This window comes from Neophocaena asiaeorientalis, unplaced genomic scaffold (assembly GCF_003031525.2).
Source record: "Neophocaena asiaeorientalis asiaeorientalis breed wild unplaced genomic scaffold, Neophocaena_asiaeorientalis_V1.1 scaffold129, whole genome shotgun sequence".
In the NCBI taxonomy this organism is placed as follows: Eukaryota; Metazoa; Chordata; class Mammalia; order Artiodactyla; family Phocoenidae; genus Neophocaena; species Neophocaena asiaeorientalis.
Window position 1 is genome coordinate 6,347,592 of NW_020172446.1, and position 18,440 is coordinate 6,366,031.

At 52.5% G+C, this 18,440-nt stretch overlaps 1 protein-coding gene across 4 annotated transcripts in view; it reads right to left on the minus strand.

The window, feature by feature from the left end:
* Positions 1-18,440, minus strand: part of SLC43A2 (solute carrier family 43 member 2) — a 42,924-nt gene that overhangs the window by 23,121 nt on the left and 1,363 nt on the right. For 2 of the 4 annotated variants that reach the window (XM_024734757.1, XM_024734752.1), the window contains exons 2-5: positions 17,948-18,177; positions 9,339-9,546; positions 7,314-7,369; positions 6,437-6,513 (exon numbers count right to left, since the gene is read on the minus strand). In XM_024734757.1, coding sequence (XP_024590525.1) covers positions 6,437-6,513; positions 7,314-7,369; positions 9,339-9,546; positions 17,948-18,107 — 501 coding nt within the window. In that variant the 5' untranslated portion in view covers positions 18,108-18,177. Of the gene's footprint in view, positions 1-6,436; positions 6,514-7,313; positions 7,370-9,338; positions 9,547-17,148; positions 17,171-17,309; positions 17,506-17,947; positions 18,178-18,440 lie in introns of those variants that run through there. The other 2 variants (XM_024734761.1, XM_024734769.1) reach the window with 2 other exon arrangements.

Genomic DNA, 18,440 nt, shown 5'->3' on the forward strand with positions numbered 1-18,440 from the left:
TCCGCTCCACTGCCGAAGGGGTGAGGCGGAGGGGCTCCACACCCCCAGTCACCTCATCCGCTTTCCCAGCCAGGTCCATCCCCGATGTCCCCACGACACGTTCTGTCCACCCCTGAACGAGTCACGTGCTGGGGCAACTTCGGAACGTGGTGCACTCTGACGGGTGAATTTTTCCCAAGCCAATGGTGATCAGCTGACTGCTTTGGGTTCTCAAGGCTCAGAACAGAAACCCAGAGGCAGAGCTGGCTCTGCGCACTGGGAGGGTCCTGCTCACCTGGCACCTGGGGCACGTAGGATGCCTTGGGGACCCTCTCCTGGCCTGAGCAGGAATGCTAAACTCCCACACACACCCCCAGGGGGCATTTGCTTCAGTGCTGTACCCAGAATCCTCTCCCTCCCCTTCTCTCAGGTGTTTGAAGAGGGATATTTATTTCTCTTCACACCCAGATCCCAACTCCCGTGGGATCACTTCTTCCTCAGGTTCAAAGTAAGACTTCAATGAATCAAACAGGGAAAGCCCACAGAGAAATTTTTCATTAAGGAGCCTGGCAACATTTTGTCATCACTTTTCTGGGAGGGTTTCAGCTCAGAACTCCCCGTCTCACCCACACTGACAGGGGTCAGAGGAATGAAGTGGAAATGACATGCTCACAACACTGGCGGCATCTGTTCCCATCTCTAAGCAACCCTGGCCCCGGATCGTCGGATGGCGGCCCAGAAATGCCGCCTCCGCCACCGGCTGGTGTTTTCCTCGAGCCAATGAAGCGAGTTAAAGACCTGTGCAAATGCGAGGCCTTGAGCAAACAGAGCAGAGTGCGCTGTCCAGATGTCCAGGGGGGAGGCTGAGGCTCGGCACCTCGGGGTGTGCCCTGCACCACCAATGACCCGCACCCTCCTCCTCTGAGGGTGTCGCATTGCCCGGGGCCCTCTGCGGCAGGGATCTGGGAAAGCCAGTTCTAGCCATTAAGCAGCCCACCTGGCATGGGATCCAGTCTCTGCTCTAGGGGATGGGATCACCTATGAGTACACACCTCTCCGGCTCTGTAGGGAGGTCTACAGGCCTGTGGGGAAAAGGCATTCTGCCAACTTGGGGCCCTCTCTCCACCAATGGGGGTAGCAGCTCACTGTCTCTGGTCATCTTTATTTATACCACAGCCCATGCAACACAAAACCCCTTGGGACTCAGAAAAGTCCCCCAATTAAGATTTCCCTGGCAACATTCCCCCCAGATTCCCAGGTTATTACGGAGTGATTACCCATGGACCCAGAGCTGCTGTAGGAGATTTGATTTAGGAAGCTCCTAAAGGCGACCCTGAAGACTCCTTTGTCCCCCCAGTTAGAACATGGGTGGGAGACCCAAACAGAAAGTACCGTTGTGCTGCTAGCTCGGCACCTCCGGGAGCCGATCCTGACAGTTCTGCTTTCTCAAAGGCCTGGGCTGTGTCAGAACTAGATCCAGCTCTGCTCAGCAGAAGCCTCGGCCAGCCCAGGAACATTGCCCAAGAGCTCCAGCCCTGCCCTCACTGACCTGCTTCTCATTCCCCTTTCGGGGTCTGTTCTGGAGAGGCTCCTTATCTGAGTCCTCACAGGACAGAGGAATGCCCAAGGAGGTCCCTCAGGCCAGGGGCAGCGTGCGGAGGAGGAAACAGATGACATAAAAAGTGCTTAGGGGGCTTCCCTGGTGGCGCAGTGATTAAGAATCTGCTTGCCAATGAAGGGGACGCAGGTTCGAGCCCTGGTCCAGGAAGATCCCACATGCCTCGGAGCAACTAGGTTCATGCGCCACAACTACTGAGCCTGCGCTCCAGAGCCCGCGAGCCACAACTACTGAAGCCCGGGTGCCTAGAGCCCATGCTCTGCAGCAAGAGAAGCCACCGCAATGAGAAGCCCGCGCACTGCAAAGGAGAGTAGCTCCCATTCACCACAATTAGAGAAAGCCCACGCAGAGCAACAAAGACCCAACGCAGCCAAAAAAAACCTTAAAAAAAAGGTGCTGGGGCTTCCCTGGTGGTACAGTGGTTGGGAGTCCGCCTGCCGATGCAGGGGACACGGGTTCGTGCCCCGGTCCAGGAAGATCCCACATGCCGCGGAGCGGCTGGGCCCGTGAGCCATGGCTGCTGAGCCTGCGCGTCCGGAGCCTGTGCTCCGCAACAGGAGAGGCCACAACAGTGAGAGGCCCGCGCGTACCGCAAAAAAAAACAAACAAAAACAGGTGCTTAGGGAGTTGGGCCATGAAACTAGAAGGGGAGGGGGCAGGGGCTGGGGTGGGCGTCAACCCTGCTTTCCAACAGGGGATTGTGACTGAGCGGCTTCTTGGTGCCTCTAGACCAAAGGTTGTTGTACTTCTTCTGTAAAGGGACAGAGATTAACTATTGTAGCTTTTGCAGGCCATGTGGTCTCTGTAAAAGACTTCACTCTGCTGCCACAGCACAAAAGAAACAAGTGGGAGTGGCTCTGTGCCAGTAAAACTTTGTTTACAGAAACCTGCAGTGGTCTGGATGTGTCCCGGGGGCTGCAGTTTGCTGACCTCTGCTCTAGATCCAAGAATGGGGACCTTAGAGGACGAGCCACCAACGTCCCTTAAACAGATGCCTGCTAACCAAACGCTTCAGGTGATGATTAGATGGTTTTCTTGCCTGGTCACTATCTGGCCTGTGCAGCCTTTACCTCCCTCTGGAAGAGCCAAGAGCTAACAGGAACACTCCTGCTGCAGTGCGTTTGGCTTCACACAGACCTACTAGAGGCTGATGAAAGCAACAGACCCTCCTCCAGAAAAATGCACCTGCACGGCATGTGCATGCACGTGCAGACACACACACACACAATTTGCTTGCTGAGAATCTCAAGGGAGTGCCCAGCCCTCCTGAAGCTTATTCATGGATCACCTAGAGGCCTAAAAAAACCTAGGGTAGGGCTTCCCTGGTGGCGCAGTGGTTGAGAGTCCGCCTGCCGATGCAGGGGACGCGGGTTCGTGCCCCGGTCTGGGAGGATCCCACGTGCCGCGGAGCGGCTGGGCCCGTGAGCCATGGCCGCTGAGCCTGCACGTCCGGAGCCTGTGCTCCGCAACAGGAGAGGCCACAACAGTGAGAGGCCCGCGTACCGCAAACAAACAAACAAATAAACAAAAAACCTAGGGTAAGACCCCTTGCTCACTCAGAAACAGAACTAATTTTTTTGTATGTGAGAGAGGGCTCAAAAGCACACACACAAGAGAGAAACAACCCTGTAAAAAAAGACAAATGACGCAAAGAAGCAATCACAGAAGAAATACAAATGATCACAAAAAAGAGGTGAAAAGATGCTCCATCTCACTAACAAGGAAAAAAATTTTAAATCATAGTATATCAGTTTTCACCACATTAGACTGGCAAATGTCTGCATGATTAATGACAGGGCATCGGAAGGGGTGTGGAGGAAAACCTCTCAGACATTCTGGAAGGCTAGCATCTGTGTATAAACTTTTGGGAAGACCATTAGACAATCTATATTAAAATTTAACACATGCTGACCCTGGGGCCCAGCAATCCCACTTCTAGGAATTTATGTTACAGAAATACATGTACAGGGATGTTTACTTCGGCAGCATCATAAATCAGAAAAATTGGAAACCAACCCAAAAGCCCATTAGCGGGAAGCTGGTTACATAAATTATGGCACATCTATATTATAGAATAACATGGAACTGTTTAATAATGAGGCCAATCCCCATAGTTTAAAATAGTAAGGTAGATTTCTAAGCACTGGCAGGAAAAGACATAAAAGATACGCTGTTAAGTGGAAAAGGCAAGTTGTAACAGTATTTCTTTTAAAAAGAGCAACATTAGTATATCCAGATTTTCTTATTTTTTTCATAATGGAGAGTTACATTCTAAACTGATGAAGTTAGGCTTATAGGATTTTACAGTCCATATTTTATATTTCCAAAATAGTGACTTCTTACTTTTTGTTTTATAATCATAAAAAAGAAAAGAAAAGAAAAAGAATCCTTATGAGCCTACTAGCCTCCCCTAAAGGTTTCTTGGACAATAACTATGAACTCATTTTAAAGACTGTCTTCTTTTTTTTTTTTTTAACATCTTTATTGGAGTATAATTGCTTTACAATGGTGTGTTAGTTTCTGCTTTCTAACAAAGTGAATCAGTTCCACATATACATATATCCCCGTATCTCCTCCCTCTGCATCTCCCTCCTTCCCACCCTCCCTATGCCACCCCTCTAGGTGGTCACAAAGCACCGAGCTGATCTCCCTGTGCTATGCAGCTGCTTTCCACTAGCTATCTATTTTACGTTTGGCAGTGTATATATGTCCATGCCACTCTCTCACTTTGTCCCAGCTTACCCTTCCCCCTCCCCGTATCCTCAAGTCCATTCTCTAGTAGGTCTGCATCTTTATTCCTGTTAAAGACTTTCTTAAAGGGGATTCATGGTGTGGTGGTTCTTGTCTATTTGTCTTAGGCTTTATTACAATAAAGCAGCTTTCTGTATTTCAGAGTGTAAACTCCTCAAGGACCATCTCCTTCTTTTATCCCGAAAATCAGAACTGCCATCACATAGGCATAGTGTGGCTCAAATAACGGGGGTGATGCCAGATTTTTATTTTTCATTTTGATGAAAGAGGTGGTCGTGTTCACACTATCAAAAAACAAACAGAACCACGGCTCCTGCTTCACAATTTATACAACTTAGTGGAATCTGTGTACGCTTGACAGTTCTAACATATTTCTTACAGTTTCAACATTTGTTTTCCCCTGGGAATTTGAGAAGGAAGGAGATATATCCATTTTTTATAAATCTACCTGGTTAAAAAAATAAAAATAGGGACTTCCCTGGTGGCGCAGTGGTTAAGAATCCGGCTGCCAACGCAGGGGACATGGGTTTGACCCCTGGTCCAGGAAGATCCCACATGCCGCAGAGCAACTAAGCCCGTGCACCACAACTACTGAGACCACGTGCCGCAACTACTGCAGCCTGTGCACCTAGAGCCTGTGCTCCATGACAAGAGAAGCCACCTCGATGAGAAGCCCACACACCGCAACAAAGAGTAGCCCCCGCTCGCCTCAACTAGAGAAAGCCCGCGCGTAGCAATGAAGACCCAACGCAGCCAATAAATAAATAAATAAATGTTCCTTCAAAAAAGTTAAAAAGAAAAGAAATAGTAGCTTTAAAAAAATAAATAAATAAAAATGTACAAAAGAGTACAAAGTCAATCTCCTTCACACCACCAGGGGCAAGGCAACCAGAGTTCCCGGATACGTGTGTGTCCCCCACTCCCCAAGCACAGCACATATGTGGTCCTGGGCCGAGCTTCTCTCACCTAACACAGACCCCACCGAGTGTTCCATTTCCATGGACCCAGACCCAGGCACTTCATCCTTCCCACCGGGTCAAAGTTAACACAGCAAAACGCAGGAAGGGTGAACAGAAGAGGCACTGGGCCAGGCCTGGCCTCTGGCTCACAGCCTGTAGGAAGGGGTCACAGAGATGTCGGTAGCTCTTCAAGCTCCTTACAAGAAGACCAGCAAGTCCCCAGAGCTCCCTCAAAGCTAAACGAGGGCCCTTCAACAGCATGACTCCTGACTCATTAGTGGAAAGAGAAAGCAGAAGTGAATGCATTGCAAATAAATAGTGATGGGAGGTATTGTTTCATTAATACTTTCTCAACGGGAAACTGAGACAGTCCAGACCTTCCTGTTGGACAGAGAAATCTCTCTGAAAGCCCAGCATTCTCACTTCTTTCCCAATGGCCAGCTCTGAAAGGCACGCCTGCCTGACCAGGTGAACCTGCACACAGCTCCCTTCTTCCTCCTCCTTTGACTTTCTTTTAACCCAGACCTTCCTGCAGCCTCTCCCATTTCCAAAAGAAGCACATTCTGTGGTGTTCTGGTGCTACCATAGAAACCCTCCCCAGAAGGGCTCCCTGTGCCCAGAAGGGCTCTCTGTGCCCCAGCATCTAGAAAACCCAGCAGAGAGGCAGCCTATGTGTTCCCCAGAGTTTTTCATTCAGTCCTGAACAAAGCAACGGTTAGGGGCAGGGTGATTCCAAGAGAGGTGTGTTTTAAGGTTGCACTGTTAGCAAGAAATCTCTTGCCGCAGAAAATATGAGAAAAGAAAGCAGGCGGCAGGTTTTCTCTCCCGGGTCCCGCCTTCTCTAGGCACATGGCTCCCTCGGCACCTCAGTCATGGTCCGGAGGCAGGGGACCGGCCACTCCGTGAGTCCCGCTCTGCTGCCTTCCTTTCTGCCTGCAGGACCTCCCCAGCTTGGGAGGCCGAAGCTGGCTTTGCTGCCACAGCTTCACCACCGATGACCCTCTACTGCTTGGGATATCCAGGCAGAGGCAGGCAAATGGAAAGCAAGGAAATCAAAGCCAATAAAAGCTGCCTCAGGTTCACAGAAGATGACTGAACTAGAGATCTTCCTAAAATCATTGGTACTTACTGTTAATGAGGTGAATGTCATGCACATCCCACCAAAGCCATTCAGAGCCAGGGCGATGAAGATGAGCACGGAGAGGGCTGGAATGAAGCAGAAAAGCTCCTAAGTGGGGAACCACGGCTGAGCTTCAGGGAGGCCGGGGCCTGCCCCAGTGCCGGGTAAGGAGCCGGCTCCGAACAAACGCAGTTGAGTGCCTGACAAGCCATCAGGCGTTAGTGCCGGACACCTGGGGAGCTGGCCCAGCCTCTGCCTCATCCTCCTCTTGCCTATTTTATGGAGCTTGGGCTCTTGCAAAAGCTGCATCCCCGTCCTCCTTTCTCCACTAACCTTAGCAGCAAGGGAGAGGCCTAGAGAAGCTGCTTCAGTGAAACCAAAAGCACAGGTACCCAAGAATCAGGAGAGGAGCTGGATAAGGTTTTGGTGAAACTCAAATCCCATTTTGGTGTTTGTTCTAAAAGTCCCTGCAGCATCAGCTCCACCTGAACAGGGTTAGGGAACAGGCAGCTTCCAAGTTATTTTTAAAGTGCTGGCCTGGGCTGCCCCAAGGGGCTCAGCTCATGACCTCCACACAGGCCCCTGCAGCTGGCCTAGTTCTCCACTTGGCATCAATGAGGCCATGGGGGACTGGCCTGGCTCGGCAATGAGATGGGTGTTTCTCACCCCCTGGGAGCTTCTCTCAGACCTCTGTCTGGGGCCATTATTTGGTTATCCAGCCACCCATCAGAGATAAGTCACTGGGTAAAGGCCTAACAGGTGTCCCTCTAATGTGAGCAGTGAGCACCAGGCCTGGCCCAGCTTTCTAGAGCAGGTGGGTCTACAGGCACCTCTGGGCACTCTCTCCCCAGTCCCTGACAAAAGGGTAGAGGAAAAGCTTACTCACAGTTTGGGTTACTTGCTCCATATGCAATCAACAAGCAGGAGACAGCAAAGCAGGCACTAAAAAGAAACAGAAACAGTACATTGTTATTATTAATATTGCTTATTTGGAGGTATTGGTTATGTGTCAGATGCTTTCAGAAAATTCATATACATTCTTTCATTTAATTTAACAATTCTACAGAGTATAACTGGCTCCATTTTACTGATGAGAAAAATAAAACTCGAAAAACAAAAACAAGACAACAAGGTCCTACTGTCTAGCACAGGGAACTATATTCAATATCCTGTGATAAACCATAATGGAAAAGAATATGAAAAAGAATGTATATATATGTATAACTGAATCCGTTTGCTGTACAGTACAGTAGAAATTAGCACAACATTGTAAATGAACTATACTTCAATAAAATACATTTTTTAAAAAACGGGTATTCAAATACTTGGAAAAAAACAAACACAAAAACTAAATTCTCCAAGGTCTCCTAGCTAGCAGGTGGCTAAGCTGGAATTCAAGCCCCAAAGCCAGATCTGGTAAACACCCCGCTGCACTGCCCCCTCCATTCCCCAGACTGGAGCGGGCCAAGGCTGTGAAGCGAGAGAGGACACAATCCATTCCCCAGGCTCCCATGCCCACTCAGCAAAAGGGGATGGACAGAACCCCACCGGGCAAGGGGCGATGAATGGCAGCTTCCAAATCCCCTCTGCCTGGCTCTAACCTGGGGACCAAGTCTGCTTACGCTCCAAAGAATGAATGAAACTGGTCCCCCACTCATTCCCTTCAGGGCTACAGGCCTCGCTCATTGCAAACCACTTCCCTGCACGATGCTCATTTCCAATGGGACTGGCTTGGGGAGTACCTTGGCCAGAAAGGGCCAGCTGCTTGGTGGACTGACCCTGGGACTGGCAATCTGGAGCTTTATAGCCCAGGAACACATCCTAGGAGGTACATAAGATGACCCACTAAGGTACCAGAGGTAGGGAAATACTATTTTACAATTTTATAATTTTAGAAATTTTATAATTTTAAATCTCAGCCACTTTAATTTATATTATTTGTATATGTATCATAAGGCACATAAAACACCATATGAGACGATGGATGTTCCCTAAGCTTACTGCGGCCATCATTTCATGATACATGTGAGTCTGACCATTATGCTGCACCTCAGTCTTATACAAGGCTGTACGTCAATTATTACCTCAATGGAATTGGAAGAAAAAATAAATTACATAGAACATTAAGGATGACATATGTGGGGGCTTCCCTGGTGGCGCAGTGGTTGAGAGTCCGCCTGCCGATGCAGGGTCTGGGAAGATCCCACATGCCACGGACAGGCTGGGCCCGTGAGCCGTGGCCGCTGAGCCTGTGCATCCGGAGCCTGTGCTCCGCAAGGGGAGAGGCCACAACAGTGAGAGGCCCGCATACCGCAAAAAAAAAAGAACACTGGTTTCCAGTCTTTCTGATCTTACACCTCCATGAGAAGAAAGAGTTTGAATACATACCTCTAATATAAGCACATGGAGTTGTCAATGATATACACGTACATCATTCTTTTTTTGTTTGTTTGTTTGTCTGTTTTGCAGTACGCGGGCCTCTCACTGCTGTGGCCTCTCCCGTTGTGGAGCACAGGCTCCGGACGCGCAGGCTCAGCGGCCATGGCTCACGGGCCCAGCCGCTCCGCGGCATGTGGGATCTTCCCGGACCGGGGCACGAACCCGTGTCCCCTGCATCGGCAGGCGGACTCCCAACCACTGCGCCACCAGGGAAGCCCCAAAAACCAGTGTTCTTAATGACAAGCGATTCCAGGCCCTCCAGGCAGGCCTGAGCCCTGTGACATTCATGCAGATCGGCACAATGCAAGGGTCACAGTAGCTATTGATTTGGTTGCACGTGGGGTAGGAAGCCCGTCCTGGGCAGGCATTTAGGGAGCTCCACAGTGCACCTGAGAGCAGGTACCAGGATTACCCACAGTGGGGAATCTCAGCCCAGGGGTCCCACCTGCCCACCCCCACCCCTAGAACTGACCTGCCCAGCAGCCTGAGCTTCCTTGGGCCGTACTTGTCCATGACGATGCCCAGAGGCAGGGTGATGGCACTGAGCAGGAAGGAGCCCACGGTGAAGGCCAAGTTTAGCATCTCATCCTGGGCCTTGCAGCTGAGCCAGCCATTCATTCGGCTCACCTCCTCGTGCTCCGGCTCTGCTGTGCCCCCCACTGTGCCATTGGTGACATTCTCTGTGTGTAGAGGGAGGGAAACCTGACCACAGGGTCGTGGCAGCGATCTCCAAAGATCAGAGGGGCAGGTGCCCACCCGGAGTCAGCCCACTGGGAATGCCAGGGCTGAATCTGGCTACCCCCCAGCAGGCTGGGATGTCTATCTGGCCCAAGCTCCCTGGAGCCATAATGCAGAGATTCTTCACTTCTGAGTGGGGGTCACAGATGCTTTCGAGAATCCAATAAAGGAAGCTCCGCTCCTGCTCTTTAGAAAATGCACAAAGTCTTGCCCACAGTTTCAGGGCCTTCAGGCATCCCCTGCAGCACCCATGAGCCCCAGGTTGGGATTCCCATTCTAGAGTAACCGACACCTAGAAGAGTAGGCCTCGGGACCCAACCCAGGCTGTGAGTGGGACCCCAGGCTGGCTAGAACCTCCTCTGCAGCTCTGTCCATGGAAACAGTCTGCAGCCAGTATACAGGAGGCCAACCCTAGACCACCTGGGAAGGATAAGCTGCTGGTCTCACTGCGCTGCCCTTGGTCAACCGAGGGGAGGGGTGAGTAGGCCTCCTTTACTGCCCAGTACGGCAGATTCCTTAAACACACAGCCCCTGTGCTCAATCCTCCCCGATGTTCTCACAGCATCAACCACCACATACACTGTGTCATGGAAGCCCTTGGGAAGGGTTTTTGTTTTGTTTTGTTAAAAAAAAGAAAAGTCCCAAGTAATTTGCTTTCACTTGTTGAAGTGCACCTTTCTTCTTCTCGCTGGGGTCATGATGTCACTGTCCCCTGTGGCCATGCCTGTGCTGTAATCCCAGTCCTTAACGATACCCTCCAAAGTCCACCTGGCACCAAGACAACGAAAAGACGGAGGAAAAAGTGCTGCAGCAGCGGAGGGTGGGAGGGTAGAGGATAGGCCGCCATGTGGCGGAGGAACCCTCTCGTCTTGGGAACTGCTAGTTAAGAGATGCTGATTAATCCCGCAGAGGGAGGAGCAGCCTCTGATGAGAGGTGAGGTCGTGCTGGGAGACTCAAGGAAATACCTCTCTTCAGATAACTGCGTGCGCCTCCTGAATGCCGCCCTCTGGCACCAGGGTTATAAATCTGAGGTGTGCAAGGCCTGCCCGGGTCTCTCTCGGGTGTGACCCAAGGTTACGGGAAAAGATGCACCTTGGGTGAATCATGCTATATGCCAGCCTCTGACCAACAGGCCCTGCAGGGGGCACGTTGAGGGTGGGGTGCAGGGACCTGGCCTCTGGGTTCCAATTTTGGTTCCTCCACTTCCTATCTGTATAACCTTGGAGAAGTGATTTCGTCTCTACCTCAGTTTCTTTATCCGTAAAATGGGCAGAATATAAAAAATCATCTACCTTTCTAGAGTTTTGAGGAAGATAAAAGAGAAATCCAGATAACATTCTAGAGCTCACATAGGCATAGAAAATGCTCAATAAACAATAGCTAAAAGTTGTCATTACTACTATTACTACTCCTCTCGTTGGCTCGGAATGGGGGTAATGGCTGGCAGCACAGCTGGACACACTACTAACTGGGAGCAGAGTTCTGTAACTGACCATTCATCCACAGCATGAATTCATATCTAGTCTCCCACTGGGCTGGGGGCCCTGAAGGACAGGGACTGTGTTCTAGTCACCTGTGTCTCCAGCACCTCCCCTTGGTCCTGGTACACAGCAGTTGTTTACTGAATGAATGAAAACAGTGGCATCAGATCACATTGGCCAAAAGGATCAAGAGAGAAGAAACGAAACAGGACACATGGAACCAACCTGAAGACAGAGGGGATCGAAGGAGATTATAGCCCCAATGTTAACCTCCTGAAGCCAAAGACATAAAACCTAACAAGCCAGACTCTCAGCGCCCCCCACCACTTTCTCTCAGCTTTCCAAAAGATGCCCCACCGTGCTGGCAGCCAAAACACATGACAAACAGGGTCATCTGAGCCCATTAGGATCCAGCTCAGAACCGTCACACACACTGCCTTAGCCAGCAGGCCTGAGCTGCTTGAACACAGCGAGGCCGCTTCTGGAAAAGCAGAGCTGCTTCACAGGTTGGCACTGGTTTCGGGTGTCAGCTCTGCCAGCAGCAACAGGAACTGGAATGTAAAGCGGGAGGACAGGGTGTCCGCAAAGCAACGGCCACCTCCAGGTTGGTGTGCAGGTGCAAACAAACAAAAGAGGTGCGACAGAGTGGATGGGGGGGGAAGGGGGCACCCCCAGGTCTGGGATCGCTGGCTTGTGAGAGCGCTAGAGGACGCGAAATCACTCCGGGCTGGGAGTGCTGTGGGATCTGCTGCTACAAGCAGGGAGCCATGATCGGATGGAGAGCAGAGGAAGCGAGGCAGCACGGGATCTGAGGAAAGGCACAGGGTGTTCTGCTCCCAGCTGCCCCAGAGAGGAACCACAGCTGGACCTAAATCCATGACCGTACTCCCCGAGAGAGAGAGAAGATGAAATCCCAAGGCAACGTACATATGCAAGGCAGACTCCCTGATTTGCTCTAAGTGAAGATGGGGATGAAAACATCTTGAATTGTTTAGAGATCTGGTCACCCTGTAACTAGACAGGGGGGCTCAGGGGGAAAGAAGTTAGAGTGGAGGGAAGGGAATCTGTCTCTCCCATCTTTCATCCTAGAGCCGCTATAACAGAAGCAGGGACCTTACACTTTTGGCCACCAACCTTCTCTTAAATCCCTGCCAACGGGGCCACCTGGCCCTCTGCCCTCCTAGCTCCCGGCAGTGATGTCCAGCAACAAATGAGCTGGGGGTGGAGGCGCCCGGGTGGCCTCTCATCGGCCCAGGGAGCAGTGCGAGAGTGCCCCTCGCCCCAGAGGGAACCAAACCTTCTGTGAGCCTGAAGCTTTGTTGGCAGTAAACAGCCCACACGAATTATCACAGATCCAGCAAATGCCCAAACACAGTCACACCCAGGCTGCTTCTGTCAGCTCTGCTCCCACCTGGGCCACTGTGGGCCAGACAGACCCAAACAGATAAGCACACAGGAAGTGCCAAGCCCCCGGGGTGCCCCTCTGCTCCCAGCCTAGACCTCAGGCCTCACCCCGGTCCAGGCTGCTCTGTACCTCACCTGCACCGGCTTATTACAGGTGCGGCCAGAGTGGCCCGTTCCGGCCCAGCCCAGCCAGGGAAGGTGAACCAAGAAGACAGGCAAGGAACTGGCGTGTCCAGAGTGTGCAGAAAACAGGCGTAAGGCTGCTTAGGAGGAGACCCGGGGCAGGGAAGAGAGAACAATGCCTGCCCTGTTCGGCCCCACTCACAGAACTCACACACGAAATCCTTACAGAGAAAGCAAGGGAGAAAAGAGGGTGCTGTGGTCCCCCTGAGGCTCCCCTAACCTCCCTGGATCAAGGAGGGGGCTCCCCTGACCCCAGGGAAACAACCCAGAAGAGCTGACCGTACGATGCTCAAGGGAGCAAGGGGCACCGGGTTGGAGGCCTCTGCAAACCCGAGCTGCGCCCCCAACCCCCAGAGCGCAGGCCTCTGGACGCCCTGCTGTGGTCTCTGCCCCAGGATCTCCTGTCTCTCTCAAATCCTTAGTCTATCCGGCAACAGGAAGCAGCATCTCAGTCTGGCAGGGGGTATGTAGGTAAGAGGTCAGCCTCAGACACAGCAAACCGAGGCAGGACACAGTCAGAGGACCATGCCGGGTAGGCCAGGGCCCAGCCCCCACGTTGTGACCGCAGAGTGCTGGCGTGCGCTGGCCACTGTGCTCTGCGCTAGTGGTTCCTGGGTCACCGAGTGCCATCCCACCCTCACCCCATGTTCCACATCCAGATACCAGGAGTGTCAGAGCAGATGAGTGTTTCCCCGAGGTCTCATAGACAGTATATGGGGAAGCTGGACTTGAATCCAGGTGGTCGGACCTCAAAGCTCCTGCTTTTAACCTTCAGGCTGTGCTGACGCTGTACCACCTGGGTTAGAGGCATTTCAGAGAGAAGATGCTGAGGGAAGAAAGACGCACAAGGCTATCAGTGTCGGGGCAATGCCAGGTGGCCCTTAATGTCACCTAGTGAGAATGGGACTGCCCCCAAGATGCTCCCACGAGGTCCCTGAAAGCCAACCAAGCTGGACAGGACCTTAATGGGACACCAAGAAGCCAGGGAGGGCCAGCAGATGTGGAAGAGGGAAATTAGGTCATGGAAAGGAGGCAGGCAGGGTGGGTGGGGAGGGCCAAGGGCACCAGCTCCTTTGTGACACGTCCCGAGGCTGGAGGGCCCAACCTGGATCCCCAAGTACCGAGTTAAAAAAAAGAAATCCAAAATAAACTGGGGGGAGAGAGTGAAAACAGTCCTATTCGCAGCAAAAAAGTGAAAGGACTTCCCTGGTGGTCCAGTGGTTAATACTCCCCAAGCTTCCACTGCAGGAGGCATGGGTTCGATCCCCGGTCAGGGAACTAAGATCCCGCATATGCCATGCGGCGTGGCCACACACACACACACACAATGTGAAACGATGGGTTTTCAAAAGCTACCACCAGTGGCCTTTGAGGGTGGGAGGAGACCATAAAAAGGGAGGGCCGTCAAGTGGCACGGACCATCTCCTGTCCACATCTGCAGCCTCGGTCCGGCCTGGTGGGGACCAGGCCTGACCCTGCTCTCTCAGGGTCCTGGGGGCCAGCTTCCTGCTTTGTTTCAGTGAGGGGTGCCACCCCCCAGCCACCACAAGCAGAGTAACTGTGGTGGTCAAGAGCACAGAACTGGGGTCTGCCTTGGGGTCCATGGCTGGGCTGGACCGTGGCTTCCTCGGGCAGAGGCCACGTCTCCCCCCTTCAGGACGCCCACCCAACCCAGCACCTGGCGTGTGGCAAGCCCTCAACAATTCATGAGAGGCTAACAGGTGAATCTGACCATCTCTTCTGCCTCAGGGGCTTCTTCCTGCCTTGAGAATAAAATCCAGTCTCCCCAGGGGCCTGCAGGCCCTGGCCCCTTCCCAGATCTCCAGTAATCTCCTGCCCACCTGTCACTTCTCTCCTCTCGTTCAAAACACAGCTTACCCCGGAGGCTCACTGCCCGCTCCTCTCCTGAGTCACCCCTGTGGCCCTCCACGCTTCTGCCTAAATATCACAGAGCCCCCCCCAACCAAGTTGAACCAGATCCCCACGGTGGCTCTCACCCCAGCACCCTGCTCTCTGCTGGGGTCGGACCACCACTTGGAAGCATGTAGGCCTATGTGTGATGACTCTTAGATGCTGGCAGACTACAGACGCCCTGAGGGCCCGGATTGCTCTGCACCCAGCAGAGCCCCTCAGAAAATGTTTACTGAACGTATAGGTCAGATGAAAGAGGAGATTAAACATCCACAGGTAGCACCAGGCCCCTGAGCTGACCCTGTTGAAGTGGGCCACCGGTTGACAGAGGAAATGAAGAAAGAGTTTGGGTGTGGGTGGTGACAGCGGCCATCCGGCGGCCAAAAGGACACAGTTCTGGAAATGCCGGGGCTGGGAACCCAGTCGGTCTCCTGTCCATTCCAGCGGGGAGTGGGGGGGCAAAGCCAAGTGCCAGGCCCAGGTCCCCAGCCCCAGTCATCCATCCTGACTGTCCGGGAGACAGGGATAAAGAGCTGAGGGGAAATGGAAAACCCAGCTCTTTCTTTCTGTCTCCCACCTCGACATGCTGGAACCGGACACCGTGTCTGTCGCTGGATTCTGGCTGGAGTCCCGAGAAAGAGTTCTGAGAACCTTTCAACAGGTTCAGGCAAATTTTCTTTCGAGAACAAACCAAAGCGTCAGTCCTAAAAGCAACAAAAAGCTGACAAATTTGCATTTCAGTCAGCTGTAGACTGGTCAGCTTTTCACAAGCTGAAGTCAATAAAGGTAATAAATGGCCTAACCGCTTCTCTGCACTTCAGCCGTCCCCCAAGCATGAAAATATTAGGCCTAAGCAGAAATCTTGATCCTAAATCCTCCGGGCACACCCAGCCAGGCAAGACACAGGGACTCCTGGCCCCAAAAGGCAACAGGTTACTCCAACTCCAAGAAACAAGGAGCAAGGAGGCCAGAGAGATAAGCTGTGTGGAATCAGCAGGCCTGCCCCCCACGGATGCTGGGTCAGCGGGTTTGCCAGATAGTCAGAAAAACCAAAATCAGAGGCAGGAACAAAGGCACGGGATAAGAAGTTGATGTTCAACCCACAATCCTGACCCTTCACCTTCACTTTGGTTTACAGGAGGGACCAGGCAAGCCTCTCAAGGGCTTAAACACCAACTCAGCACTACGTCGGCACAATCTCCGGGACTCCTCCCACTTCAAAGAAGGAAGAAGCCAAGGCTGAGGCAGGAATGAAGTGACCAGCCCCAGCGCTGCCAAGACCATAAAATAAATTAAATCAGTGGACAATGTGGGGGAAAAAACACTAGAATCGGATCTTCTGATACCACAGTAGGTCCAAAAAAAAAAAAAAAATTGACTACAATAGTCCTCCAGTCTGGATGAGATGCTAAAAACTTCATCTGGGGGTGATGCTTCCTTCTGTTTTTTAACCCCTCTGTGCAGCCTGAAAGAATCCATCAGAGGCAAGCAGGAAGGGCCATGAACTACAAGGAGAGGAGAGAGGGAGGGAGAGGAGGCCCCTAACACTCCAATCTGTTCCCTTCCTGAGTCATTAATCTCCTAACATCTCTCGAGCAAAGCAGAAAGCTTGTTTAAGGAACAAGGTCTGAGTGACTCTCCCATCTCCCGAGATTTCTTGCTGATGTGGGGAAAGGTCTGCCAAGAACCCTAAGGTTATTAGGAAATATTTCTGAGTGGCTAAAGGCTAAAGGTTATAAATGATATACTCTCTGCCCTCAGGCAGGCTCAGCATCCCCTCCCTTTCTCCTGTCCTTAACCTCTCCCAGCTGAAGCTTCCCTAGTGACTTGGAATGCTCAGGAATCTCCTAGGAAGCTAAGAGTAGGAGACCAGGGAGGGTTCTACACGGGCTGACAGGCAGCATGAGCGGGTCCAAAGCTTTCTCTTCCCTCAAAGTTAGAACTCTAGAGAAAAAAAAAGGCATGCTGGGCTTCCCTGGCGGTGCACTGGTTAAGAATCCACCTGCCAATGCAGGGGACACGGGTTCGAGCCCTGGTCCGGGAAGATCCCACATGCTGCGGAGCAACAAAGCCCTTGTGCCACAACTACTGAGCCTGTGCTCTAGAGCCTGTGAGCCACAACTACTGAGCCTGCATGCCACAACTACTGAAGCCCATGTGCCTAGAGCCCGTGCTCCACAACAAGAGAAGCCACCGCAATGAGAAGCCCGCACCACAAGGAAGAGTAGCCCCCGCGCGCCGCAACTAGAGAAAGCCGCACGCAGCAATGAAGACCCAATGCAGCCAAAAATAAATTAATTAATTAAAAAAAAATTTTTAAAAACACATGCCAGTGGTGTGATTCAGGGAGTCAGATATGGGCTATTTCCATCCAAAGGAACTTGGGCAGGGGCTGCTGACAAAAGTACTGGGGAGAGACATTACTGAGTTCAACCCTTAGGTAGTCACTGATGGGGACAGAGAGCAGAGGAAAACATTTCCTATCAAGGTTGCCTAGGAAGGTGGGTAGCAGGGTAGTGGGTGAGAGGCACTTGGGTCCCACTGATTGGCTGAACCCCACTGACCTTCAGCATTCAGAATCCTTTCACAAGGTCATCGGGTGTGAACATAGGGGTGGGGGTTAGATTTCTTGTAGACAAGCATCCTCAGCCTTCATTCAGCAACACCAGTGTGTAGCAAAGGGAGAGGACAGACCTAGTGTCCTTTCCATAAATATCCTCCTTACCTCTCTCCTCCCCCCACCCCCATGGGGGTAGAAGGCCACTGAGATGTTCTCACAGCCTGTGGGAGGAAATGTCCTTTGGAAAATCATAAAGCAGCAAAAATAGACAAGAAATTGTATCCGAAAAGCCTTTTAGAGACTCCATGATGGCCTGACAGAAAAACATCTAGATTCTAGATGAACCTTCCACCGGCTGGAGGCCAAGCCACTTCCTCTCTCCTGCTGCACCCCAGCTACTGAGTCAGGAGTTCCTCTTTCTTACAGTCAGAGAGCAACATGTTTACTGCAAAGCAAGTGATGTGCCAGGCACTGGGAGGAAAGGAGTCCAGTCATGTTCCCAGGTGGTGGAAAGAACACCCTGGACTTAGGGATTCTGGATCTATTACAGTCTACAGCTGTGCGGCCTCAGACAAGTCAGAAGATCTGAGACTCAGTTTCTTCAGCCACAAAACAGGGACAGTGATGTGTACCCAGCACACACTGTGGGTGTGTGTGAGCTGGGTGAGGATCAAATGGGCCTTTTGCTAACTAGGAGGTGCTGCGCAGTGAGGCGGTCTTGCTGGCTGGGTCTACACCGCCATCCCCCCCTCTCCCAAAGCCCCCACTCCAGGAACCACCCCGAGTTCGAACACCCGGCTCACCTGGCTCAGTACACAGGTAGGAGTAAAAACCCTCCGACTTGAGCATGATGAGCAGCGAGCCCCAGCCCAGGAGGACTGCCGAGAAGAGGAGGTTTTCCAGCACGGCCGTGCAGGCCATCCACCAGCGGCGCCGATGGGCAGTGGCCAGGGTGGGCGCCATGGCGAGGCGAGGCGAGGCGAGGCGAGGCGCGGCGGCCCGGCTCCGGCTCGGGCTCCGGCTCTGCAGCCGCCTGCGCACAGACCTCGGCGTCAGCGCCCGGCACTATGCAGCCGGGTCGGCCAACCCGGGCCGCTGCCGCAGCGCGTGGAGCTTGTCACCCCTCTGCGGCCCGGGAGGCAAGTGCGCGCAGCAAGGAAGCCCCAGCCCTGCCCGTACTCTGGGCCACCCTCTCCGCCGCTGGCTCGGCCGCCAGCCCGCAGCTCCAGGAGAGCCGCCCCGGCCAGACAGGGAGACTTCTCCCTCGGCTCACTCGGAGGGAAACTGAGGCATGGA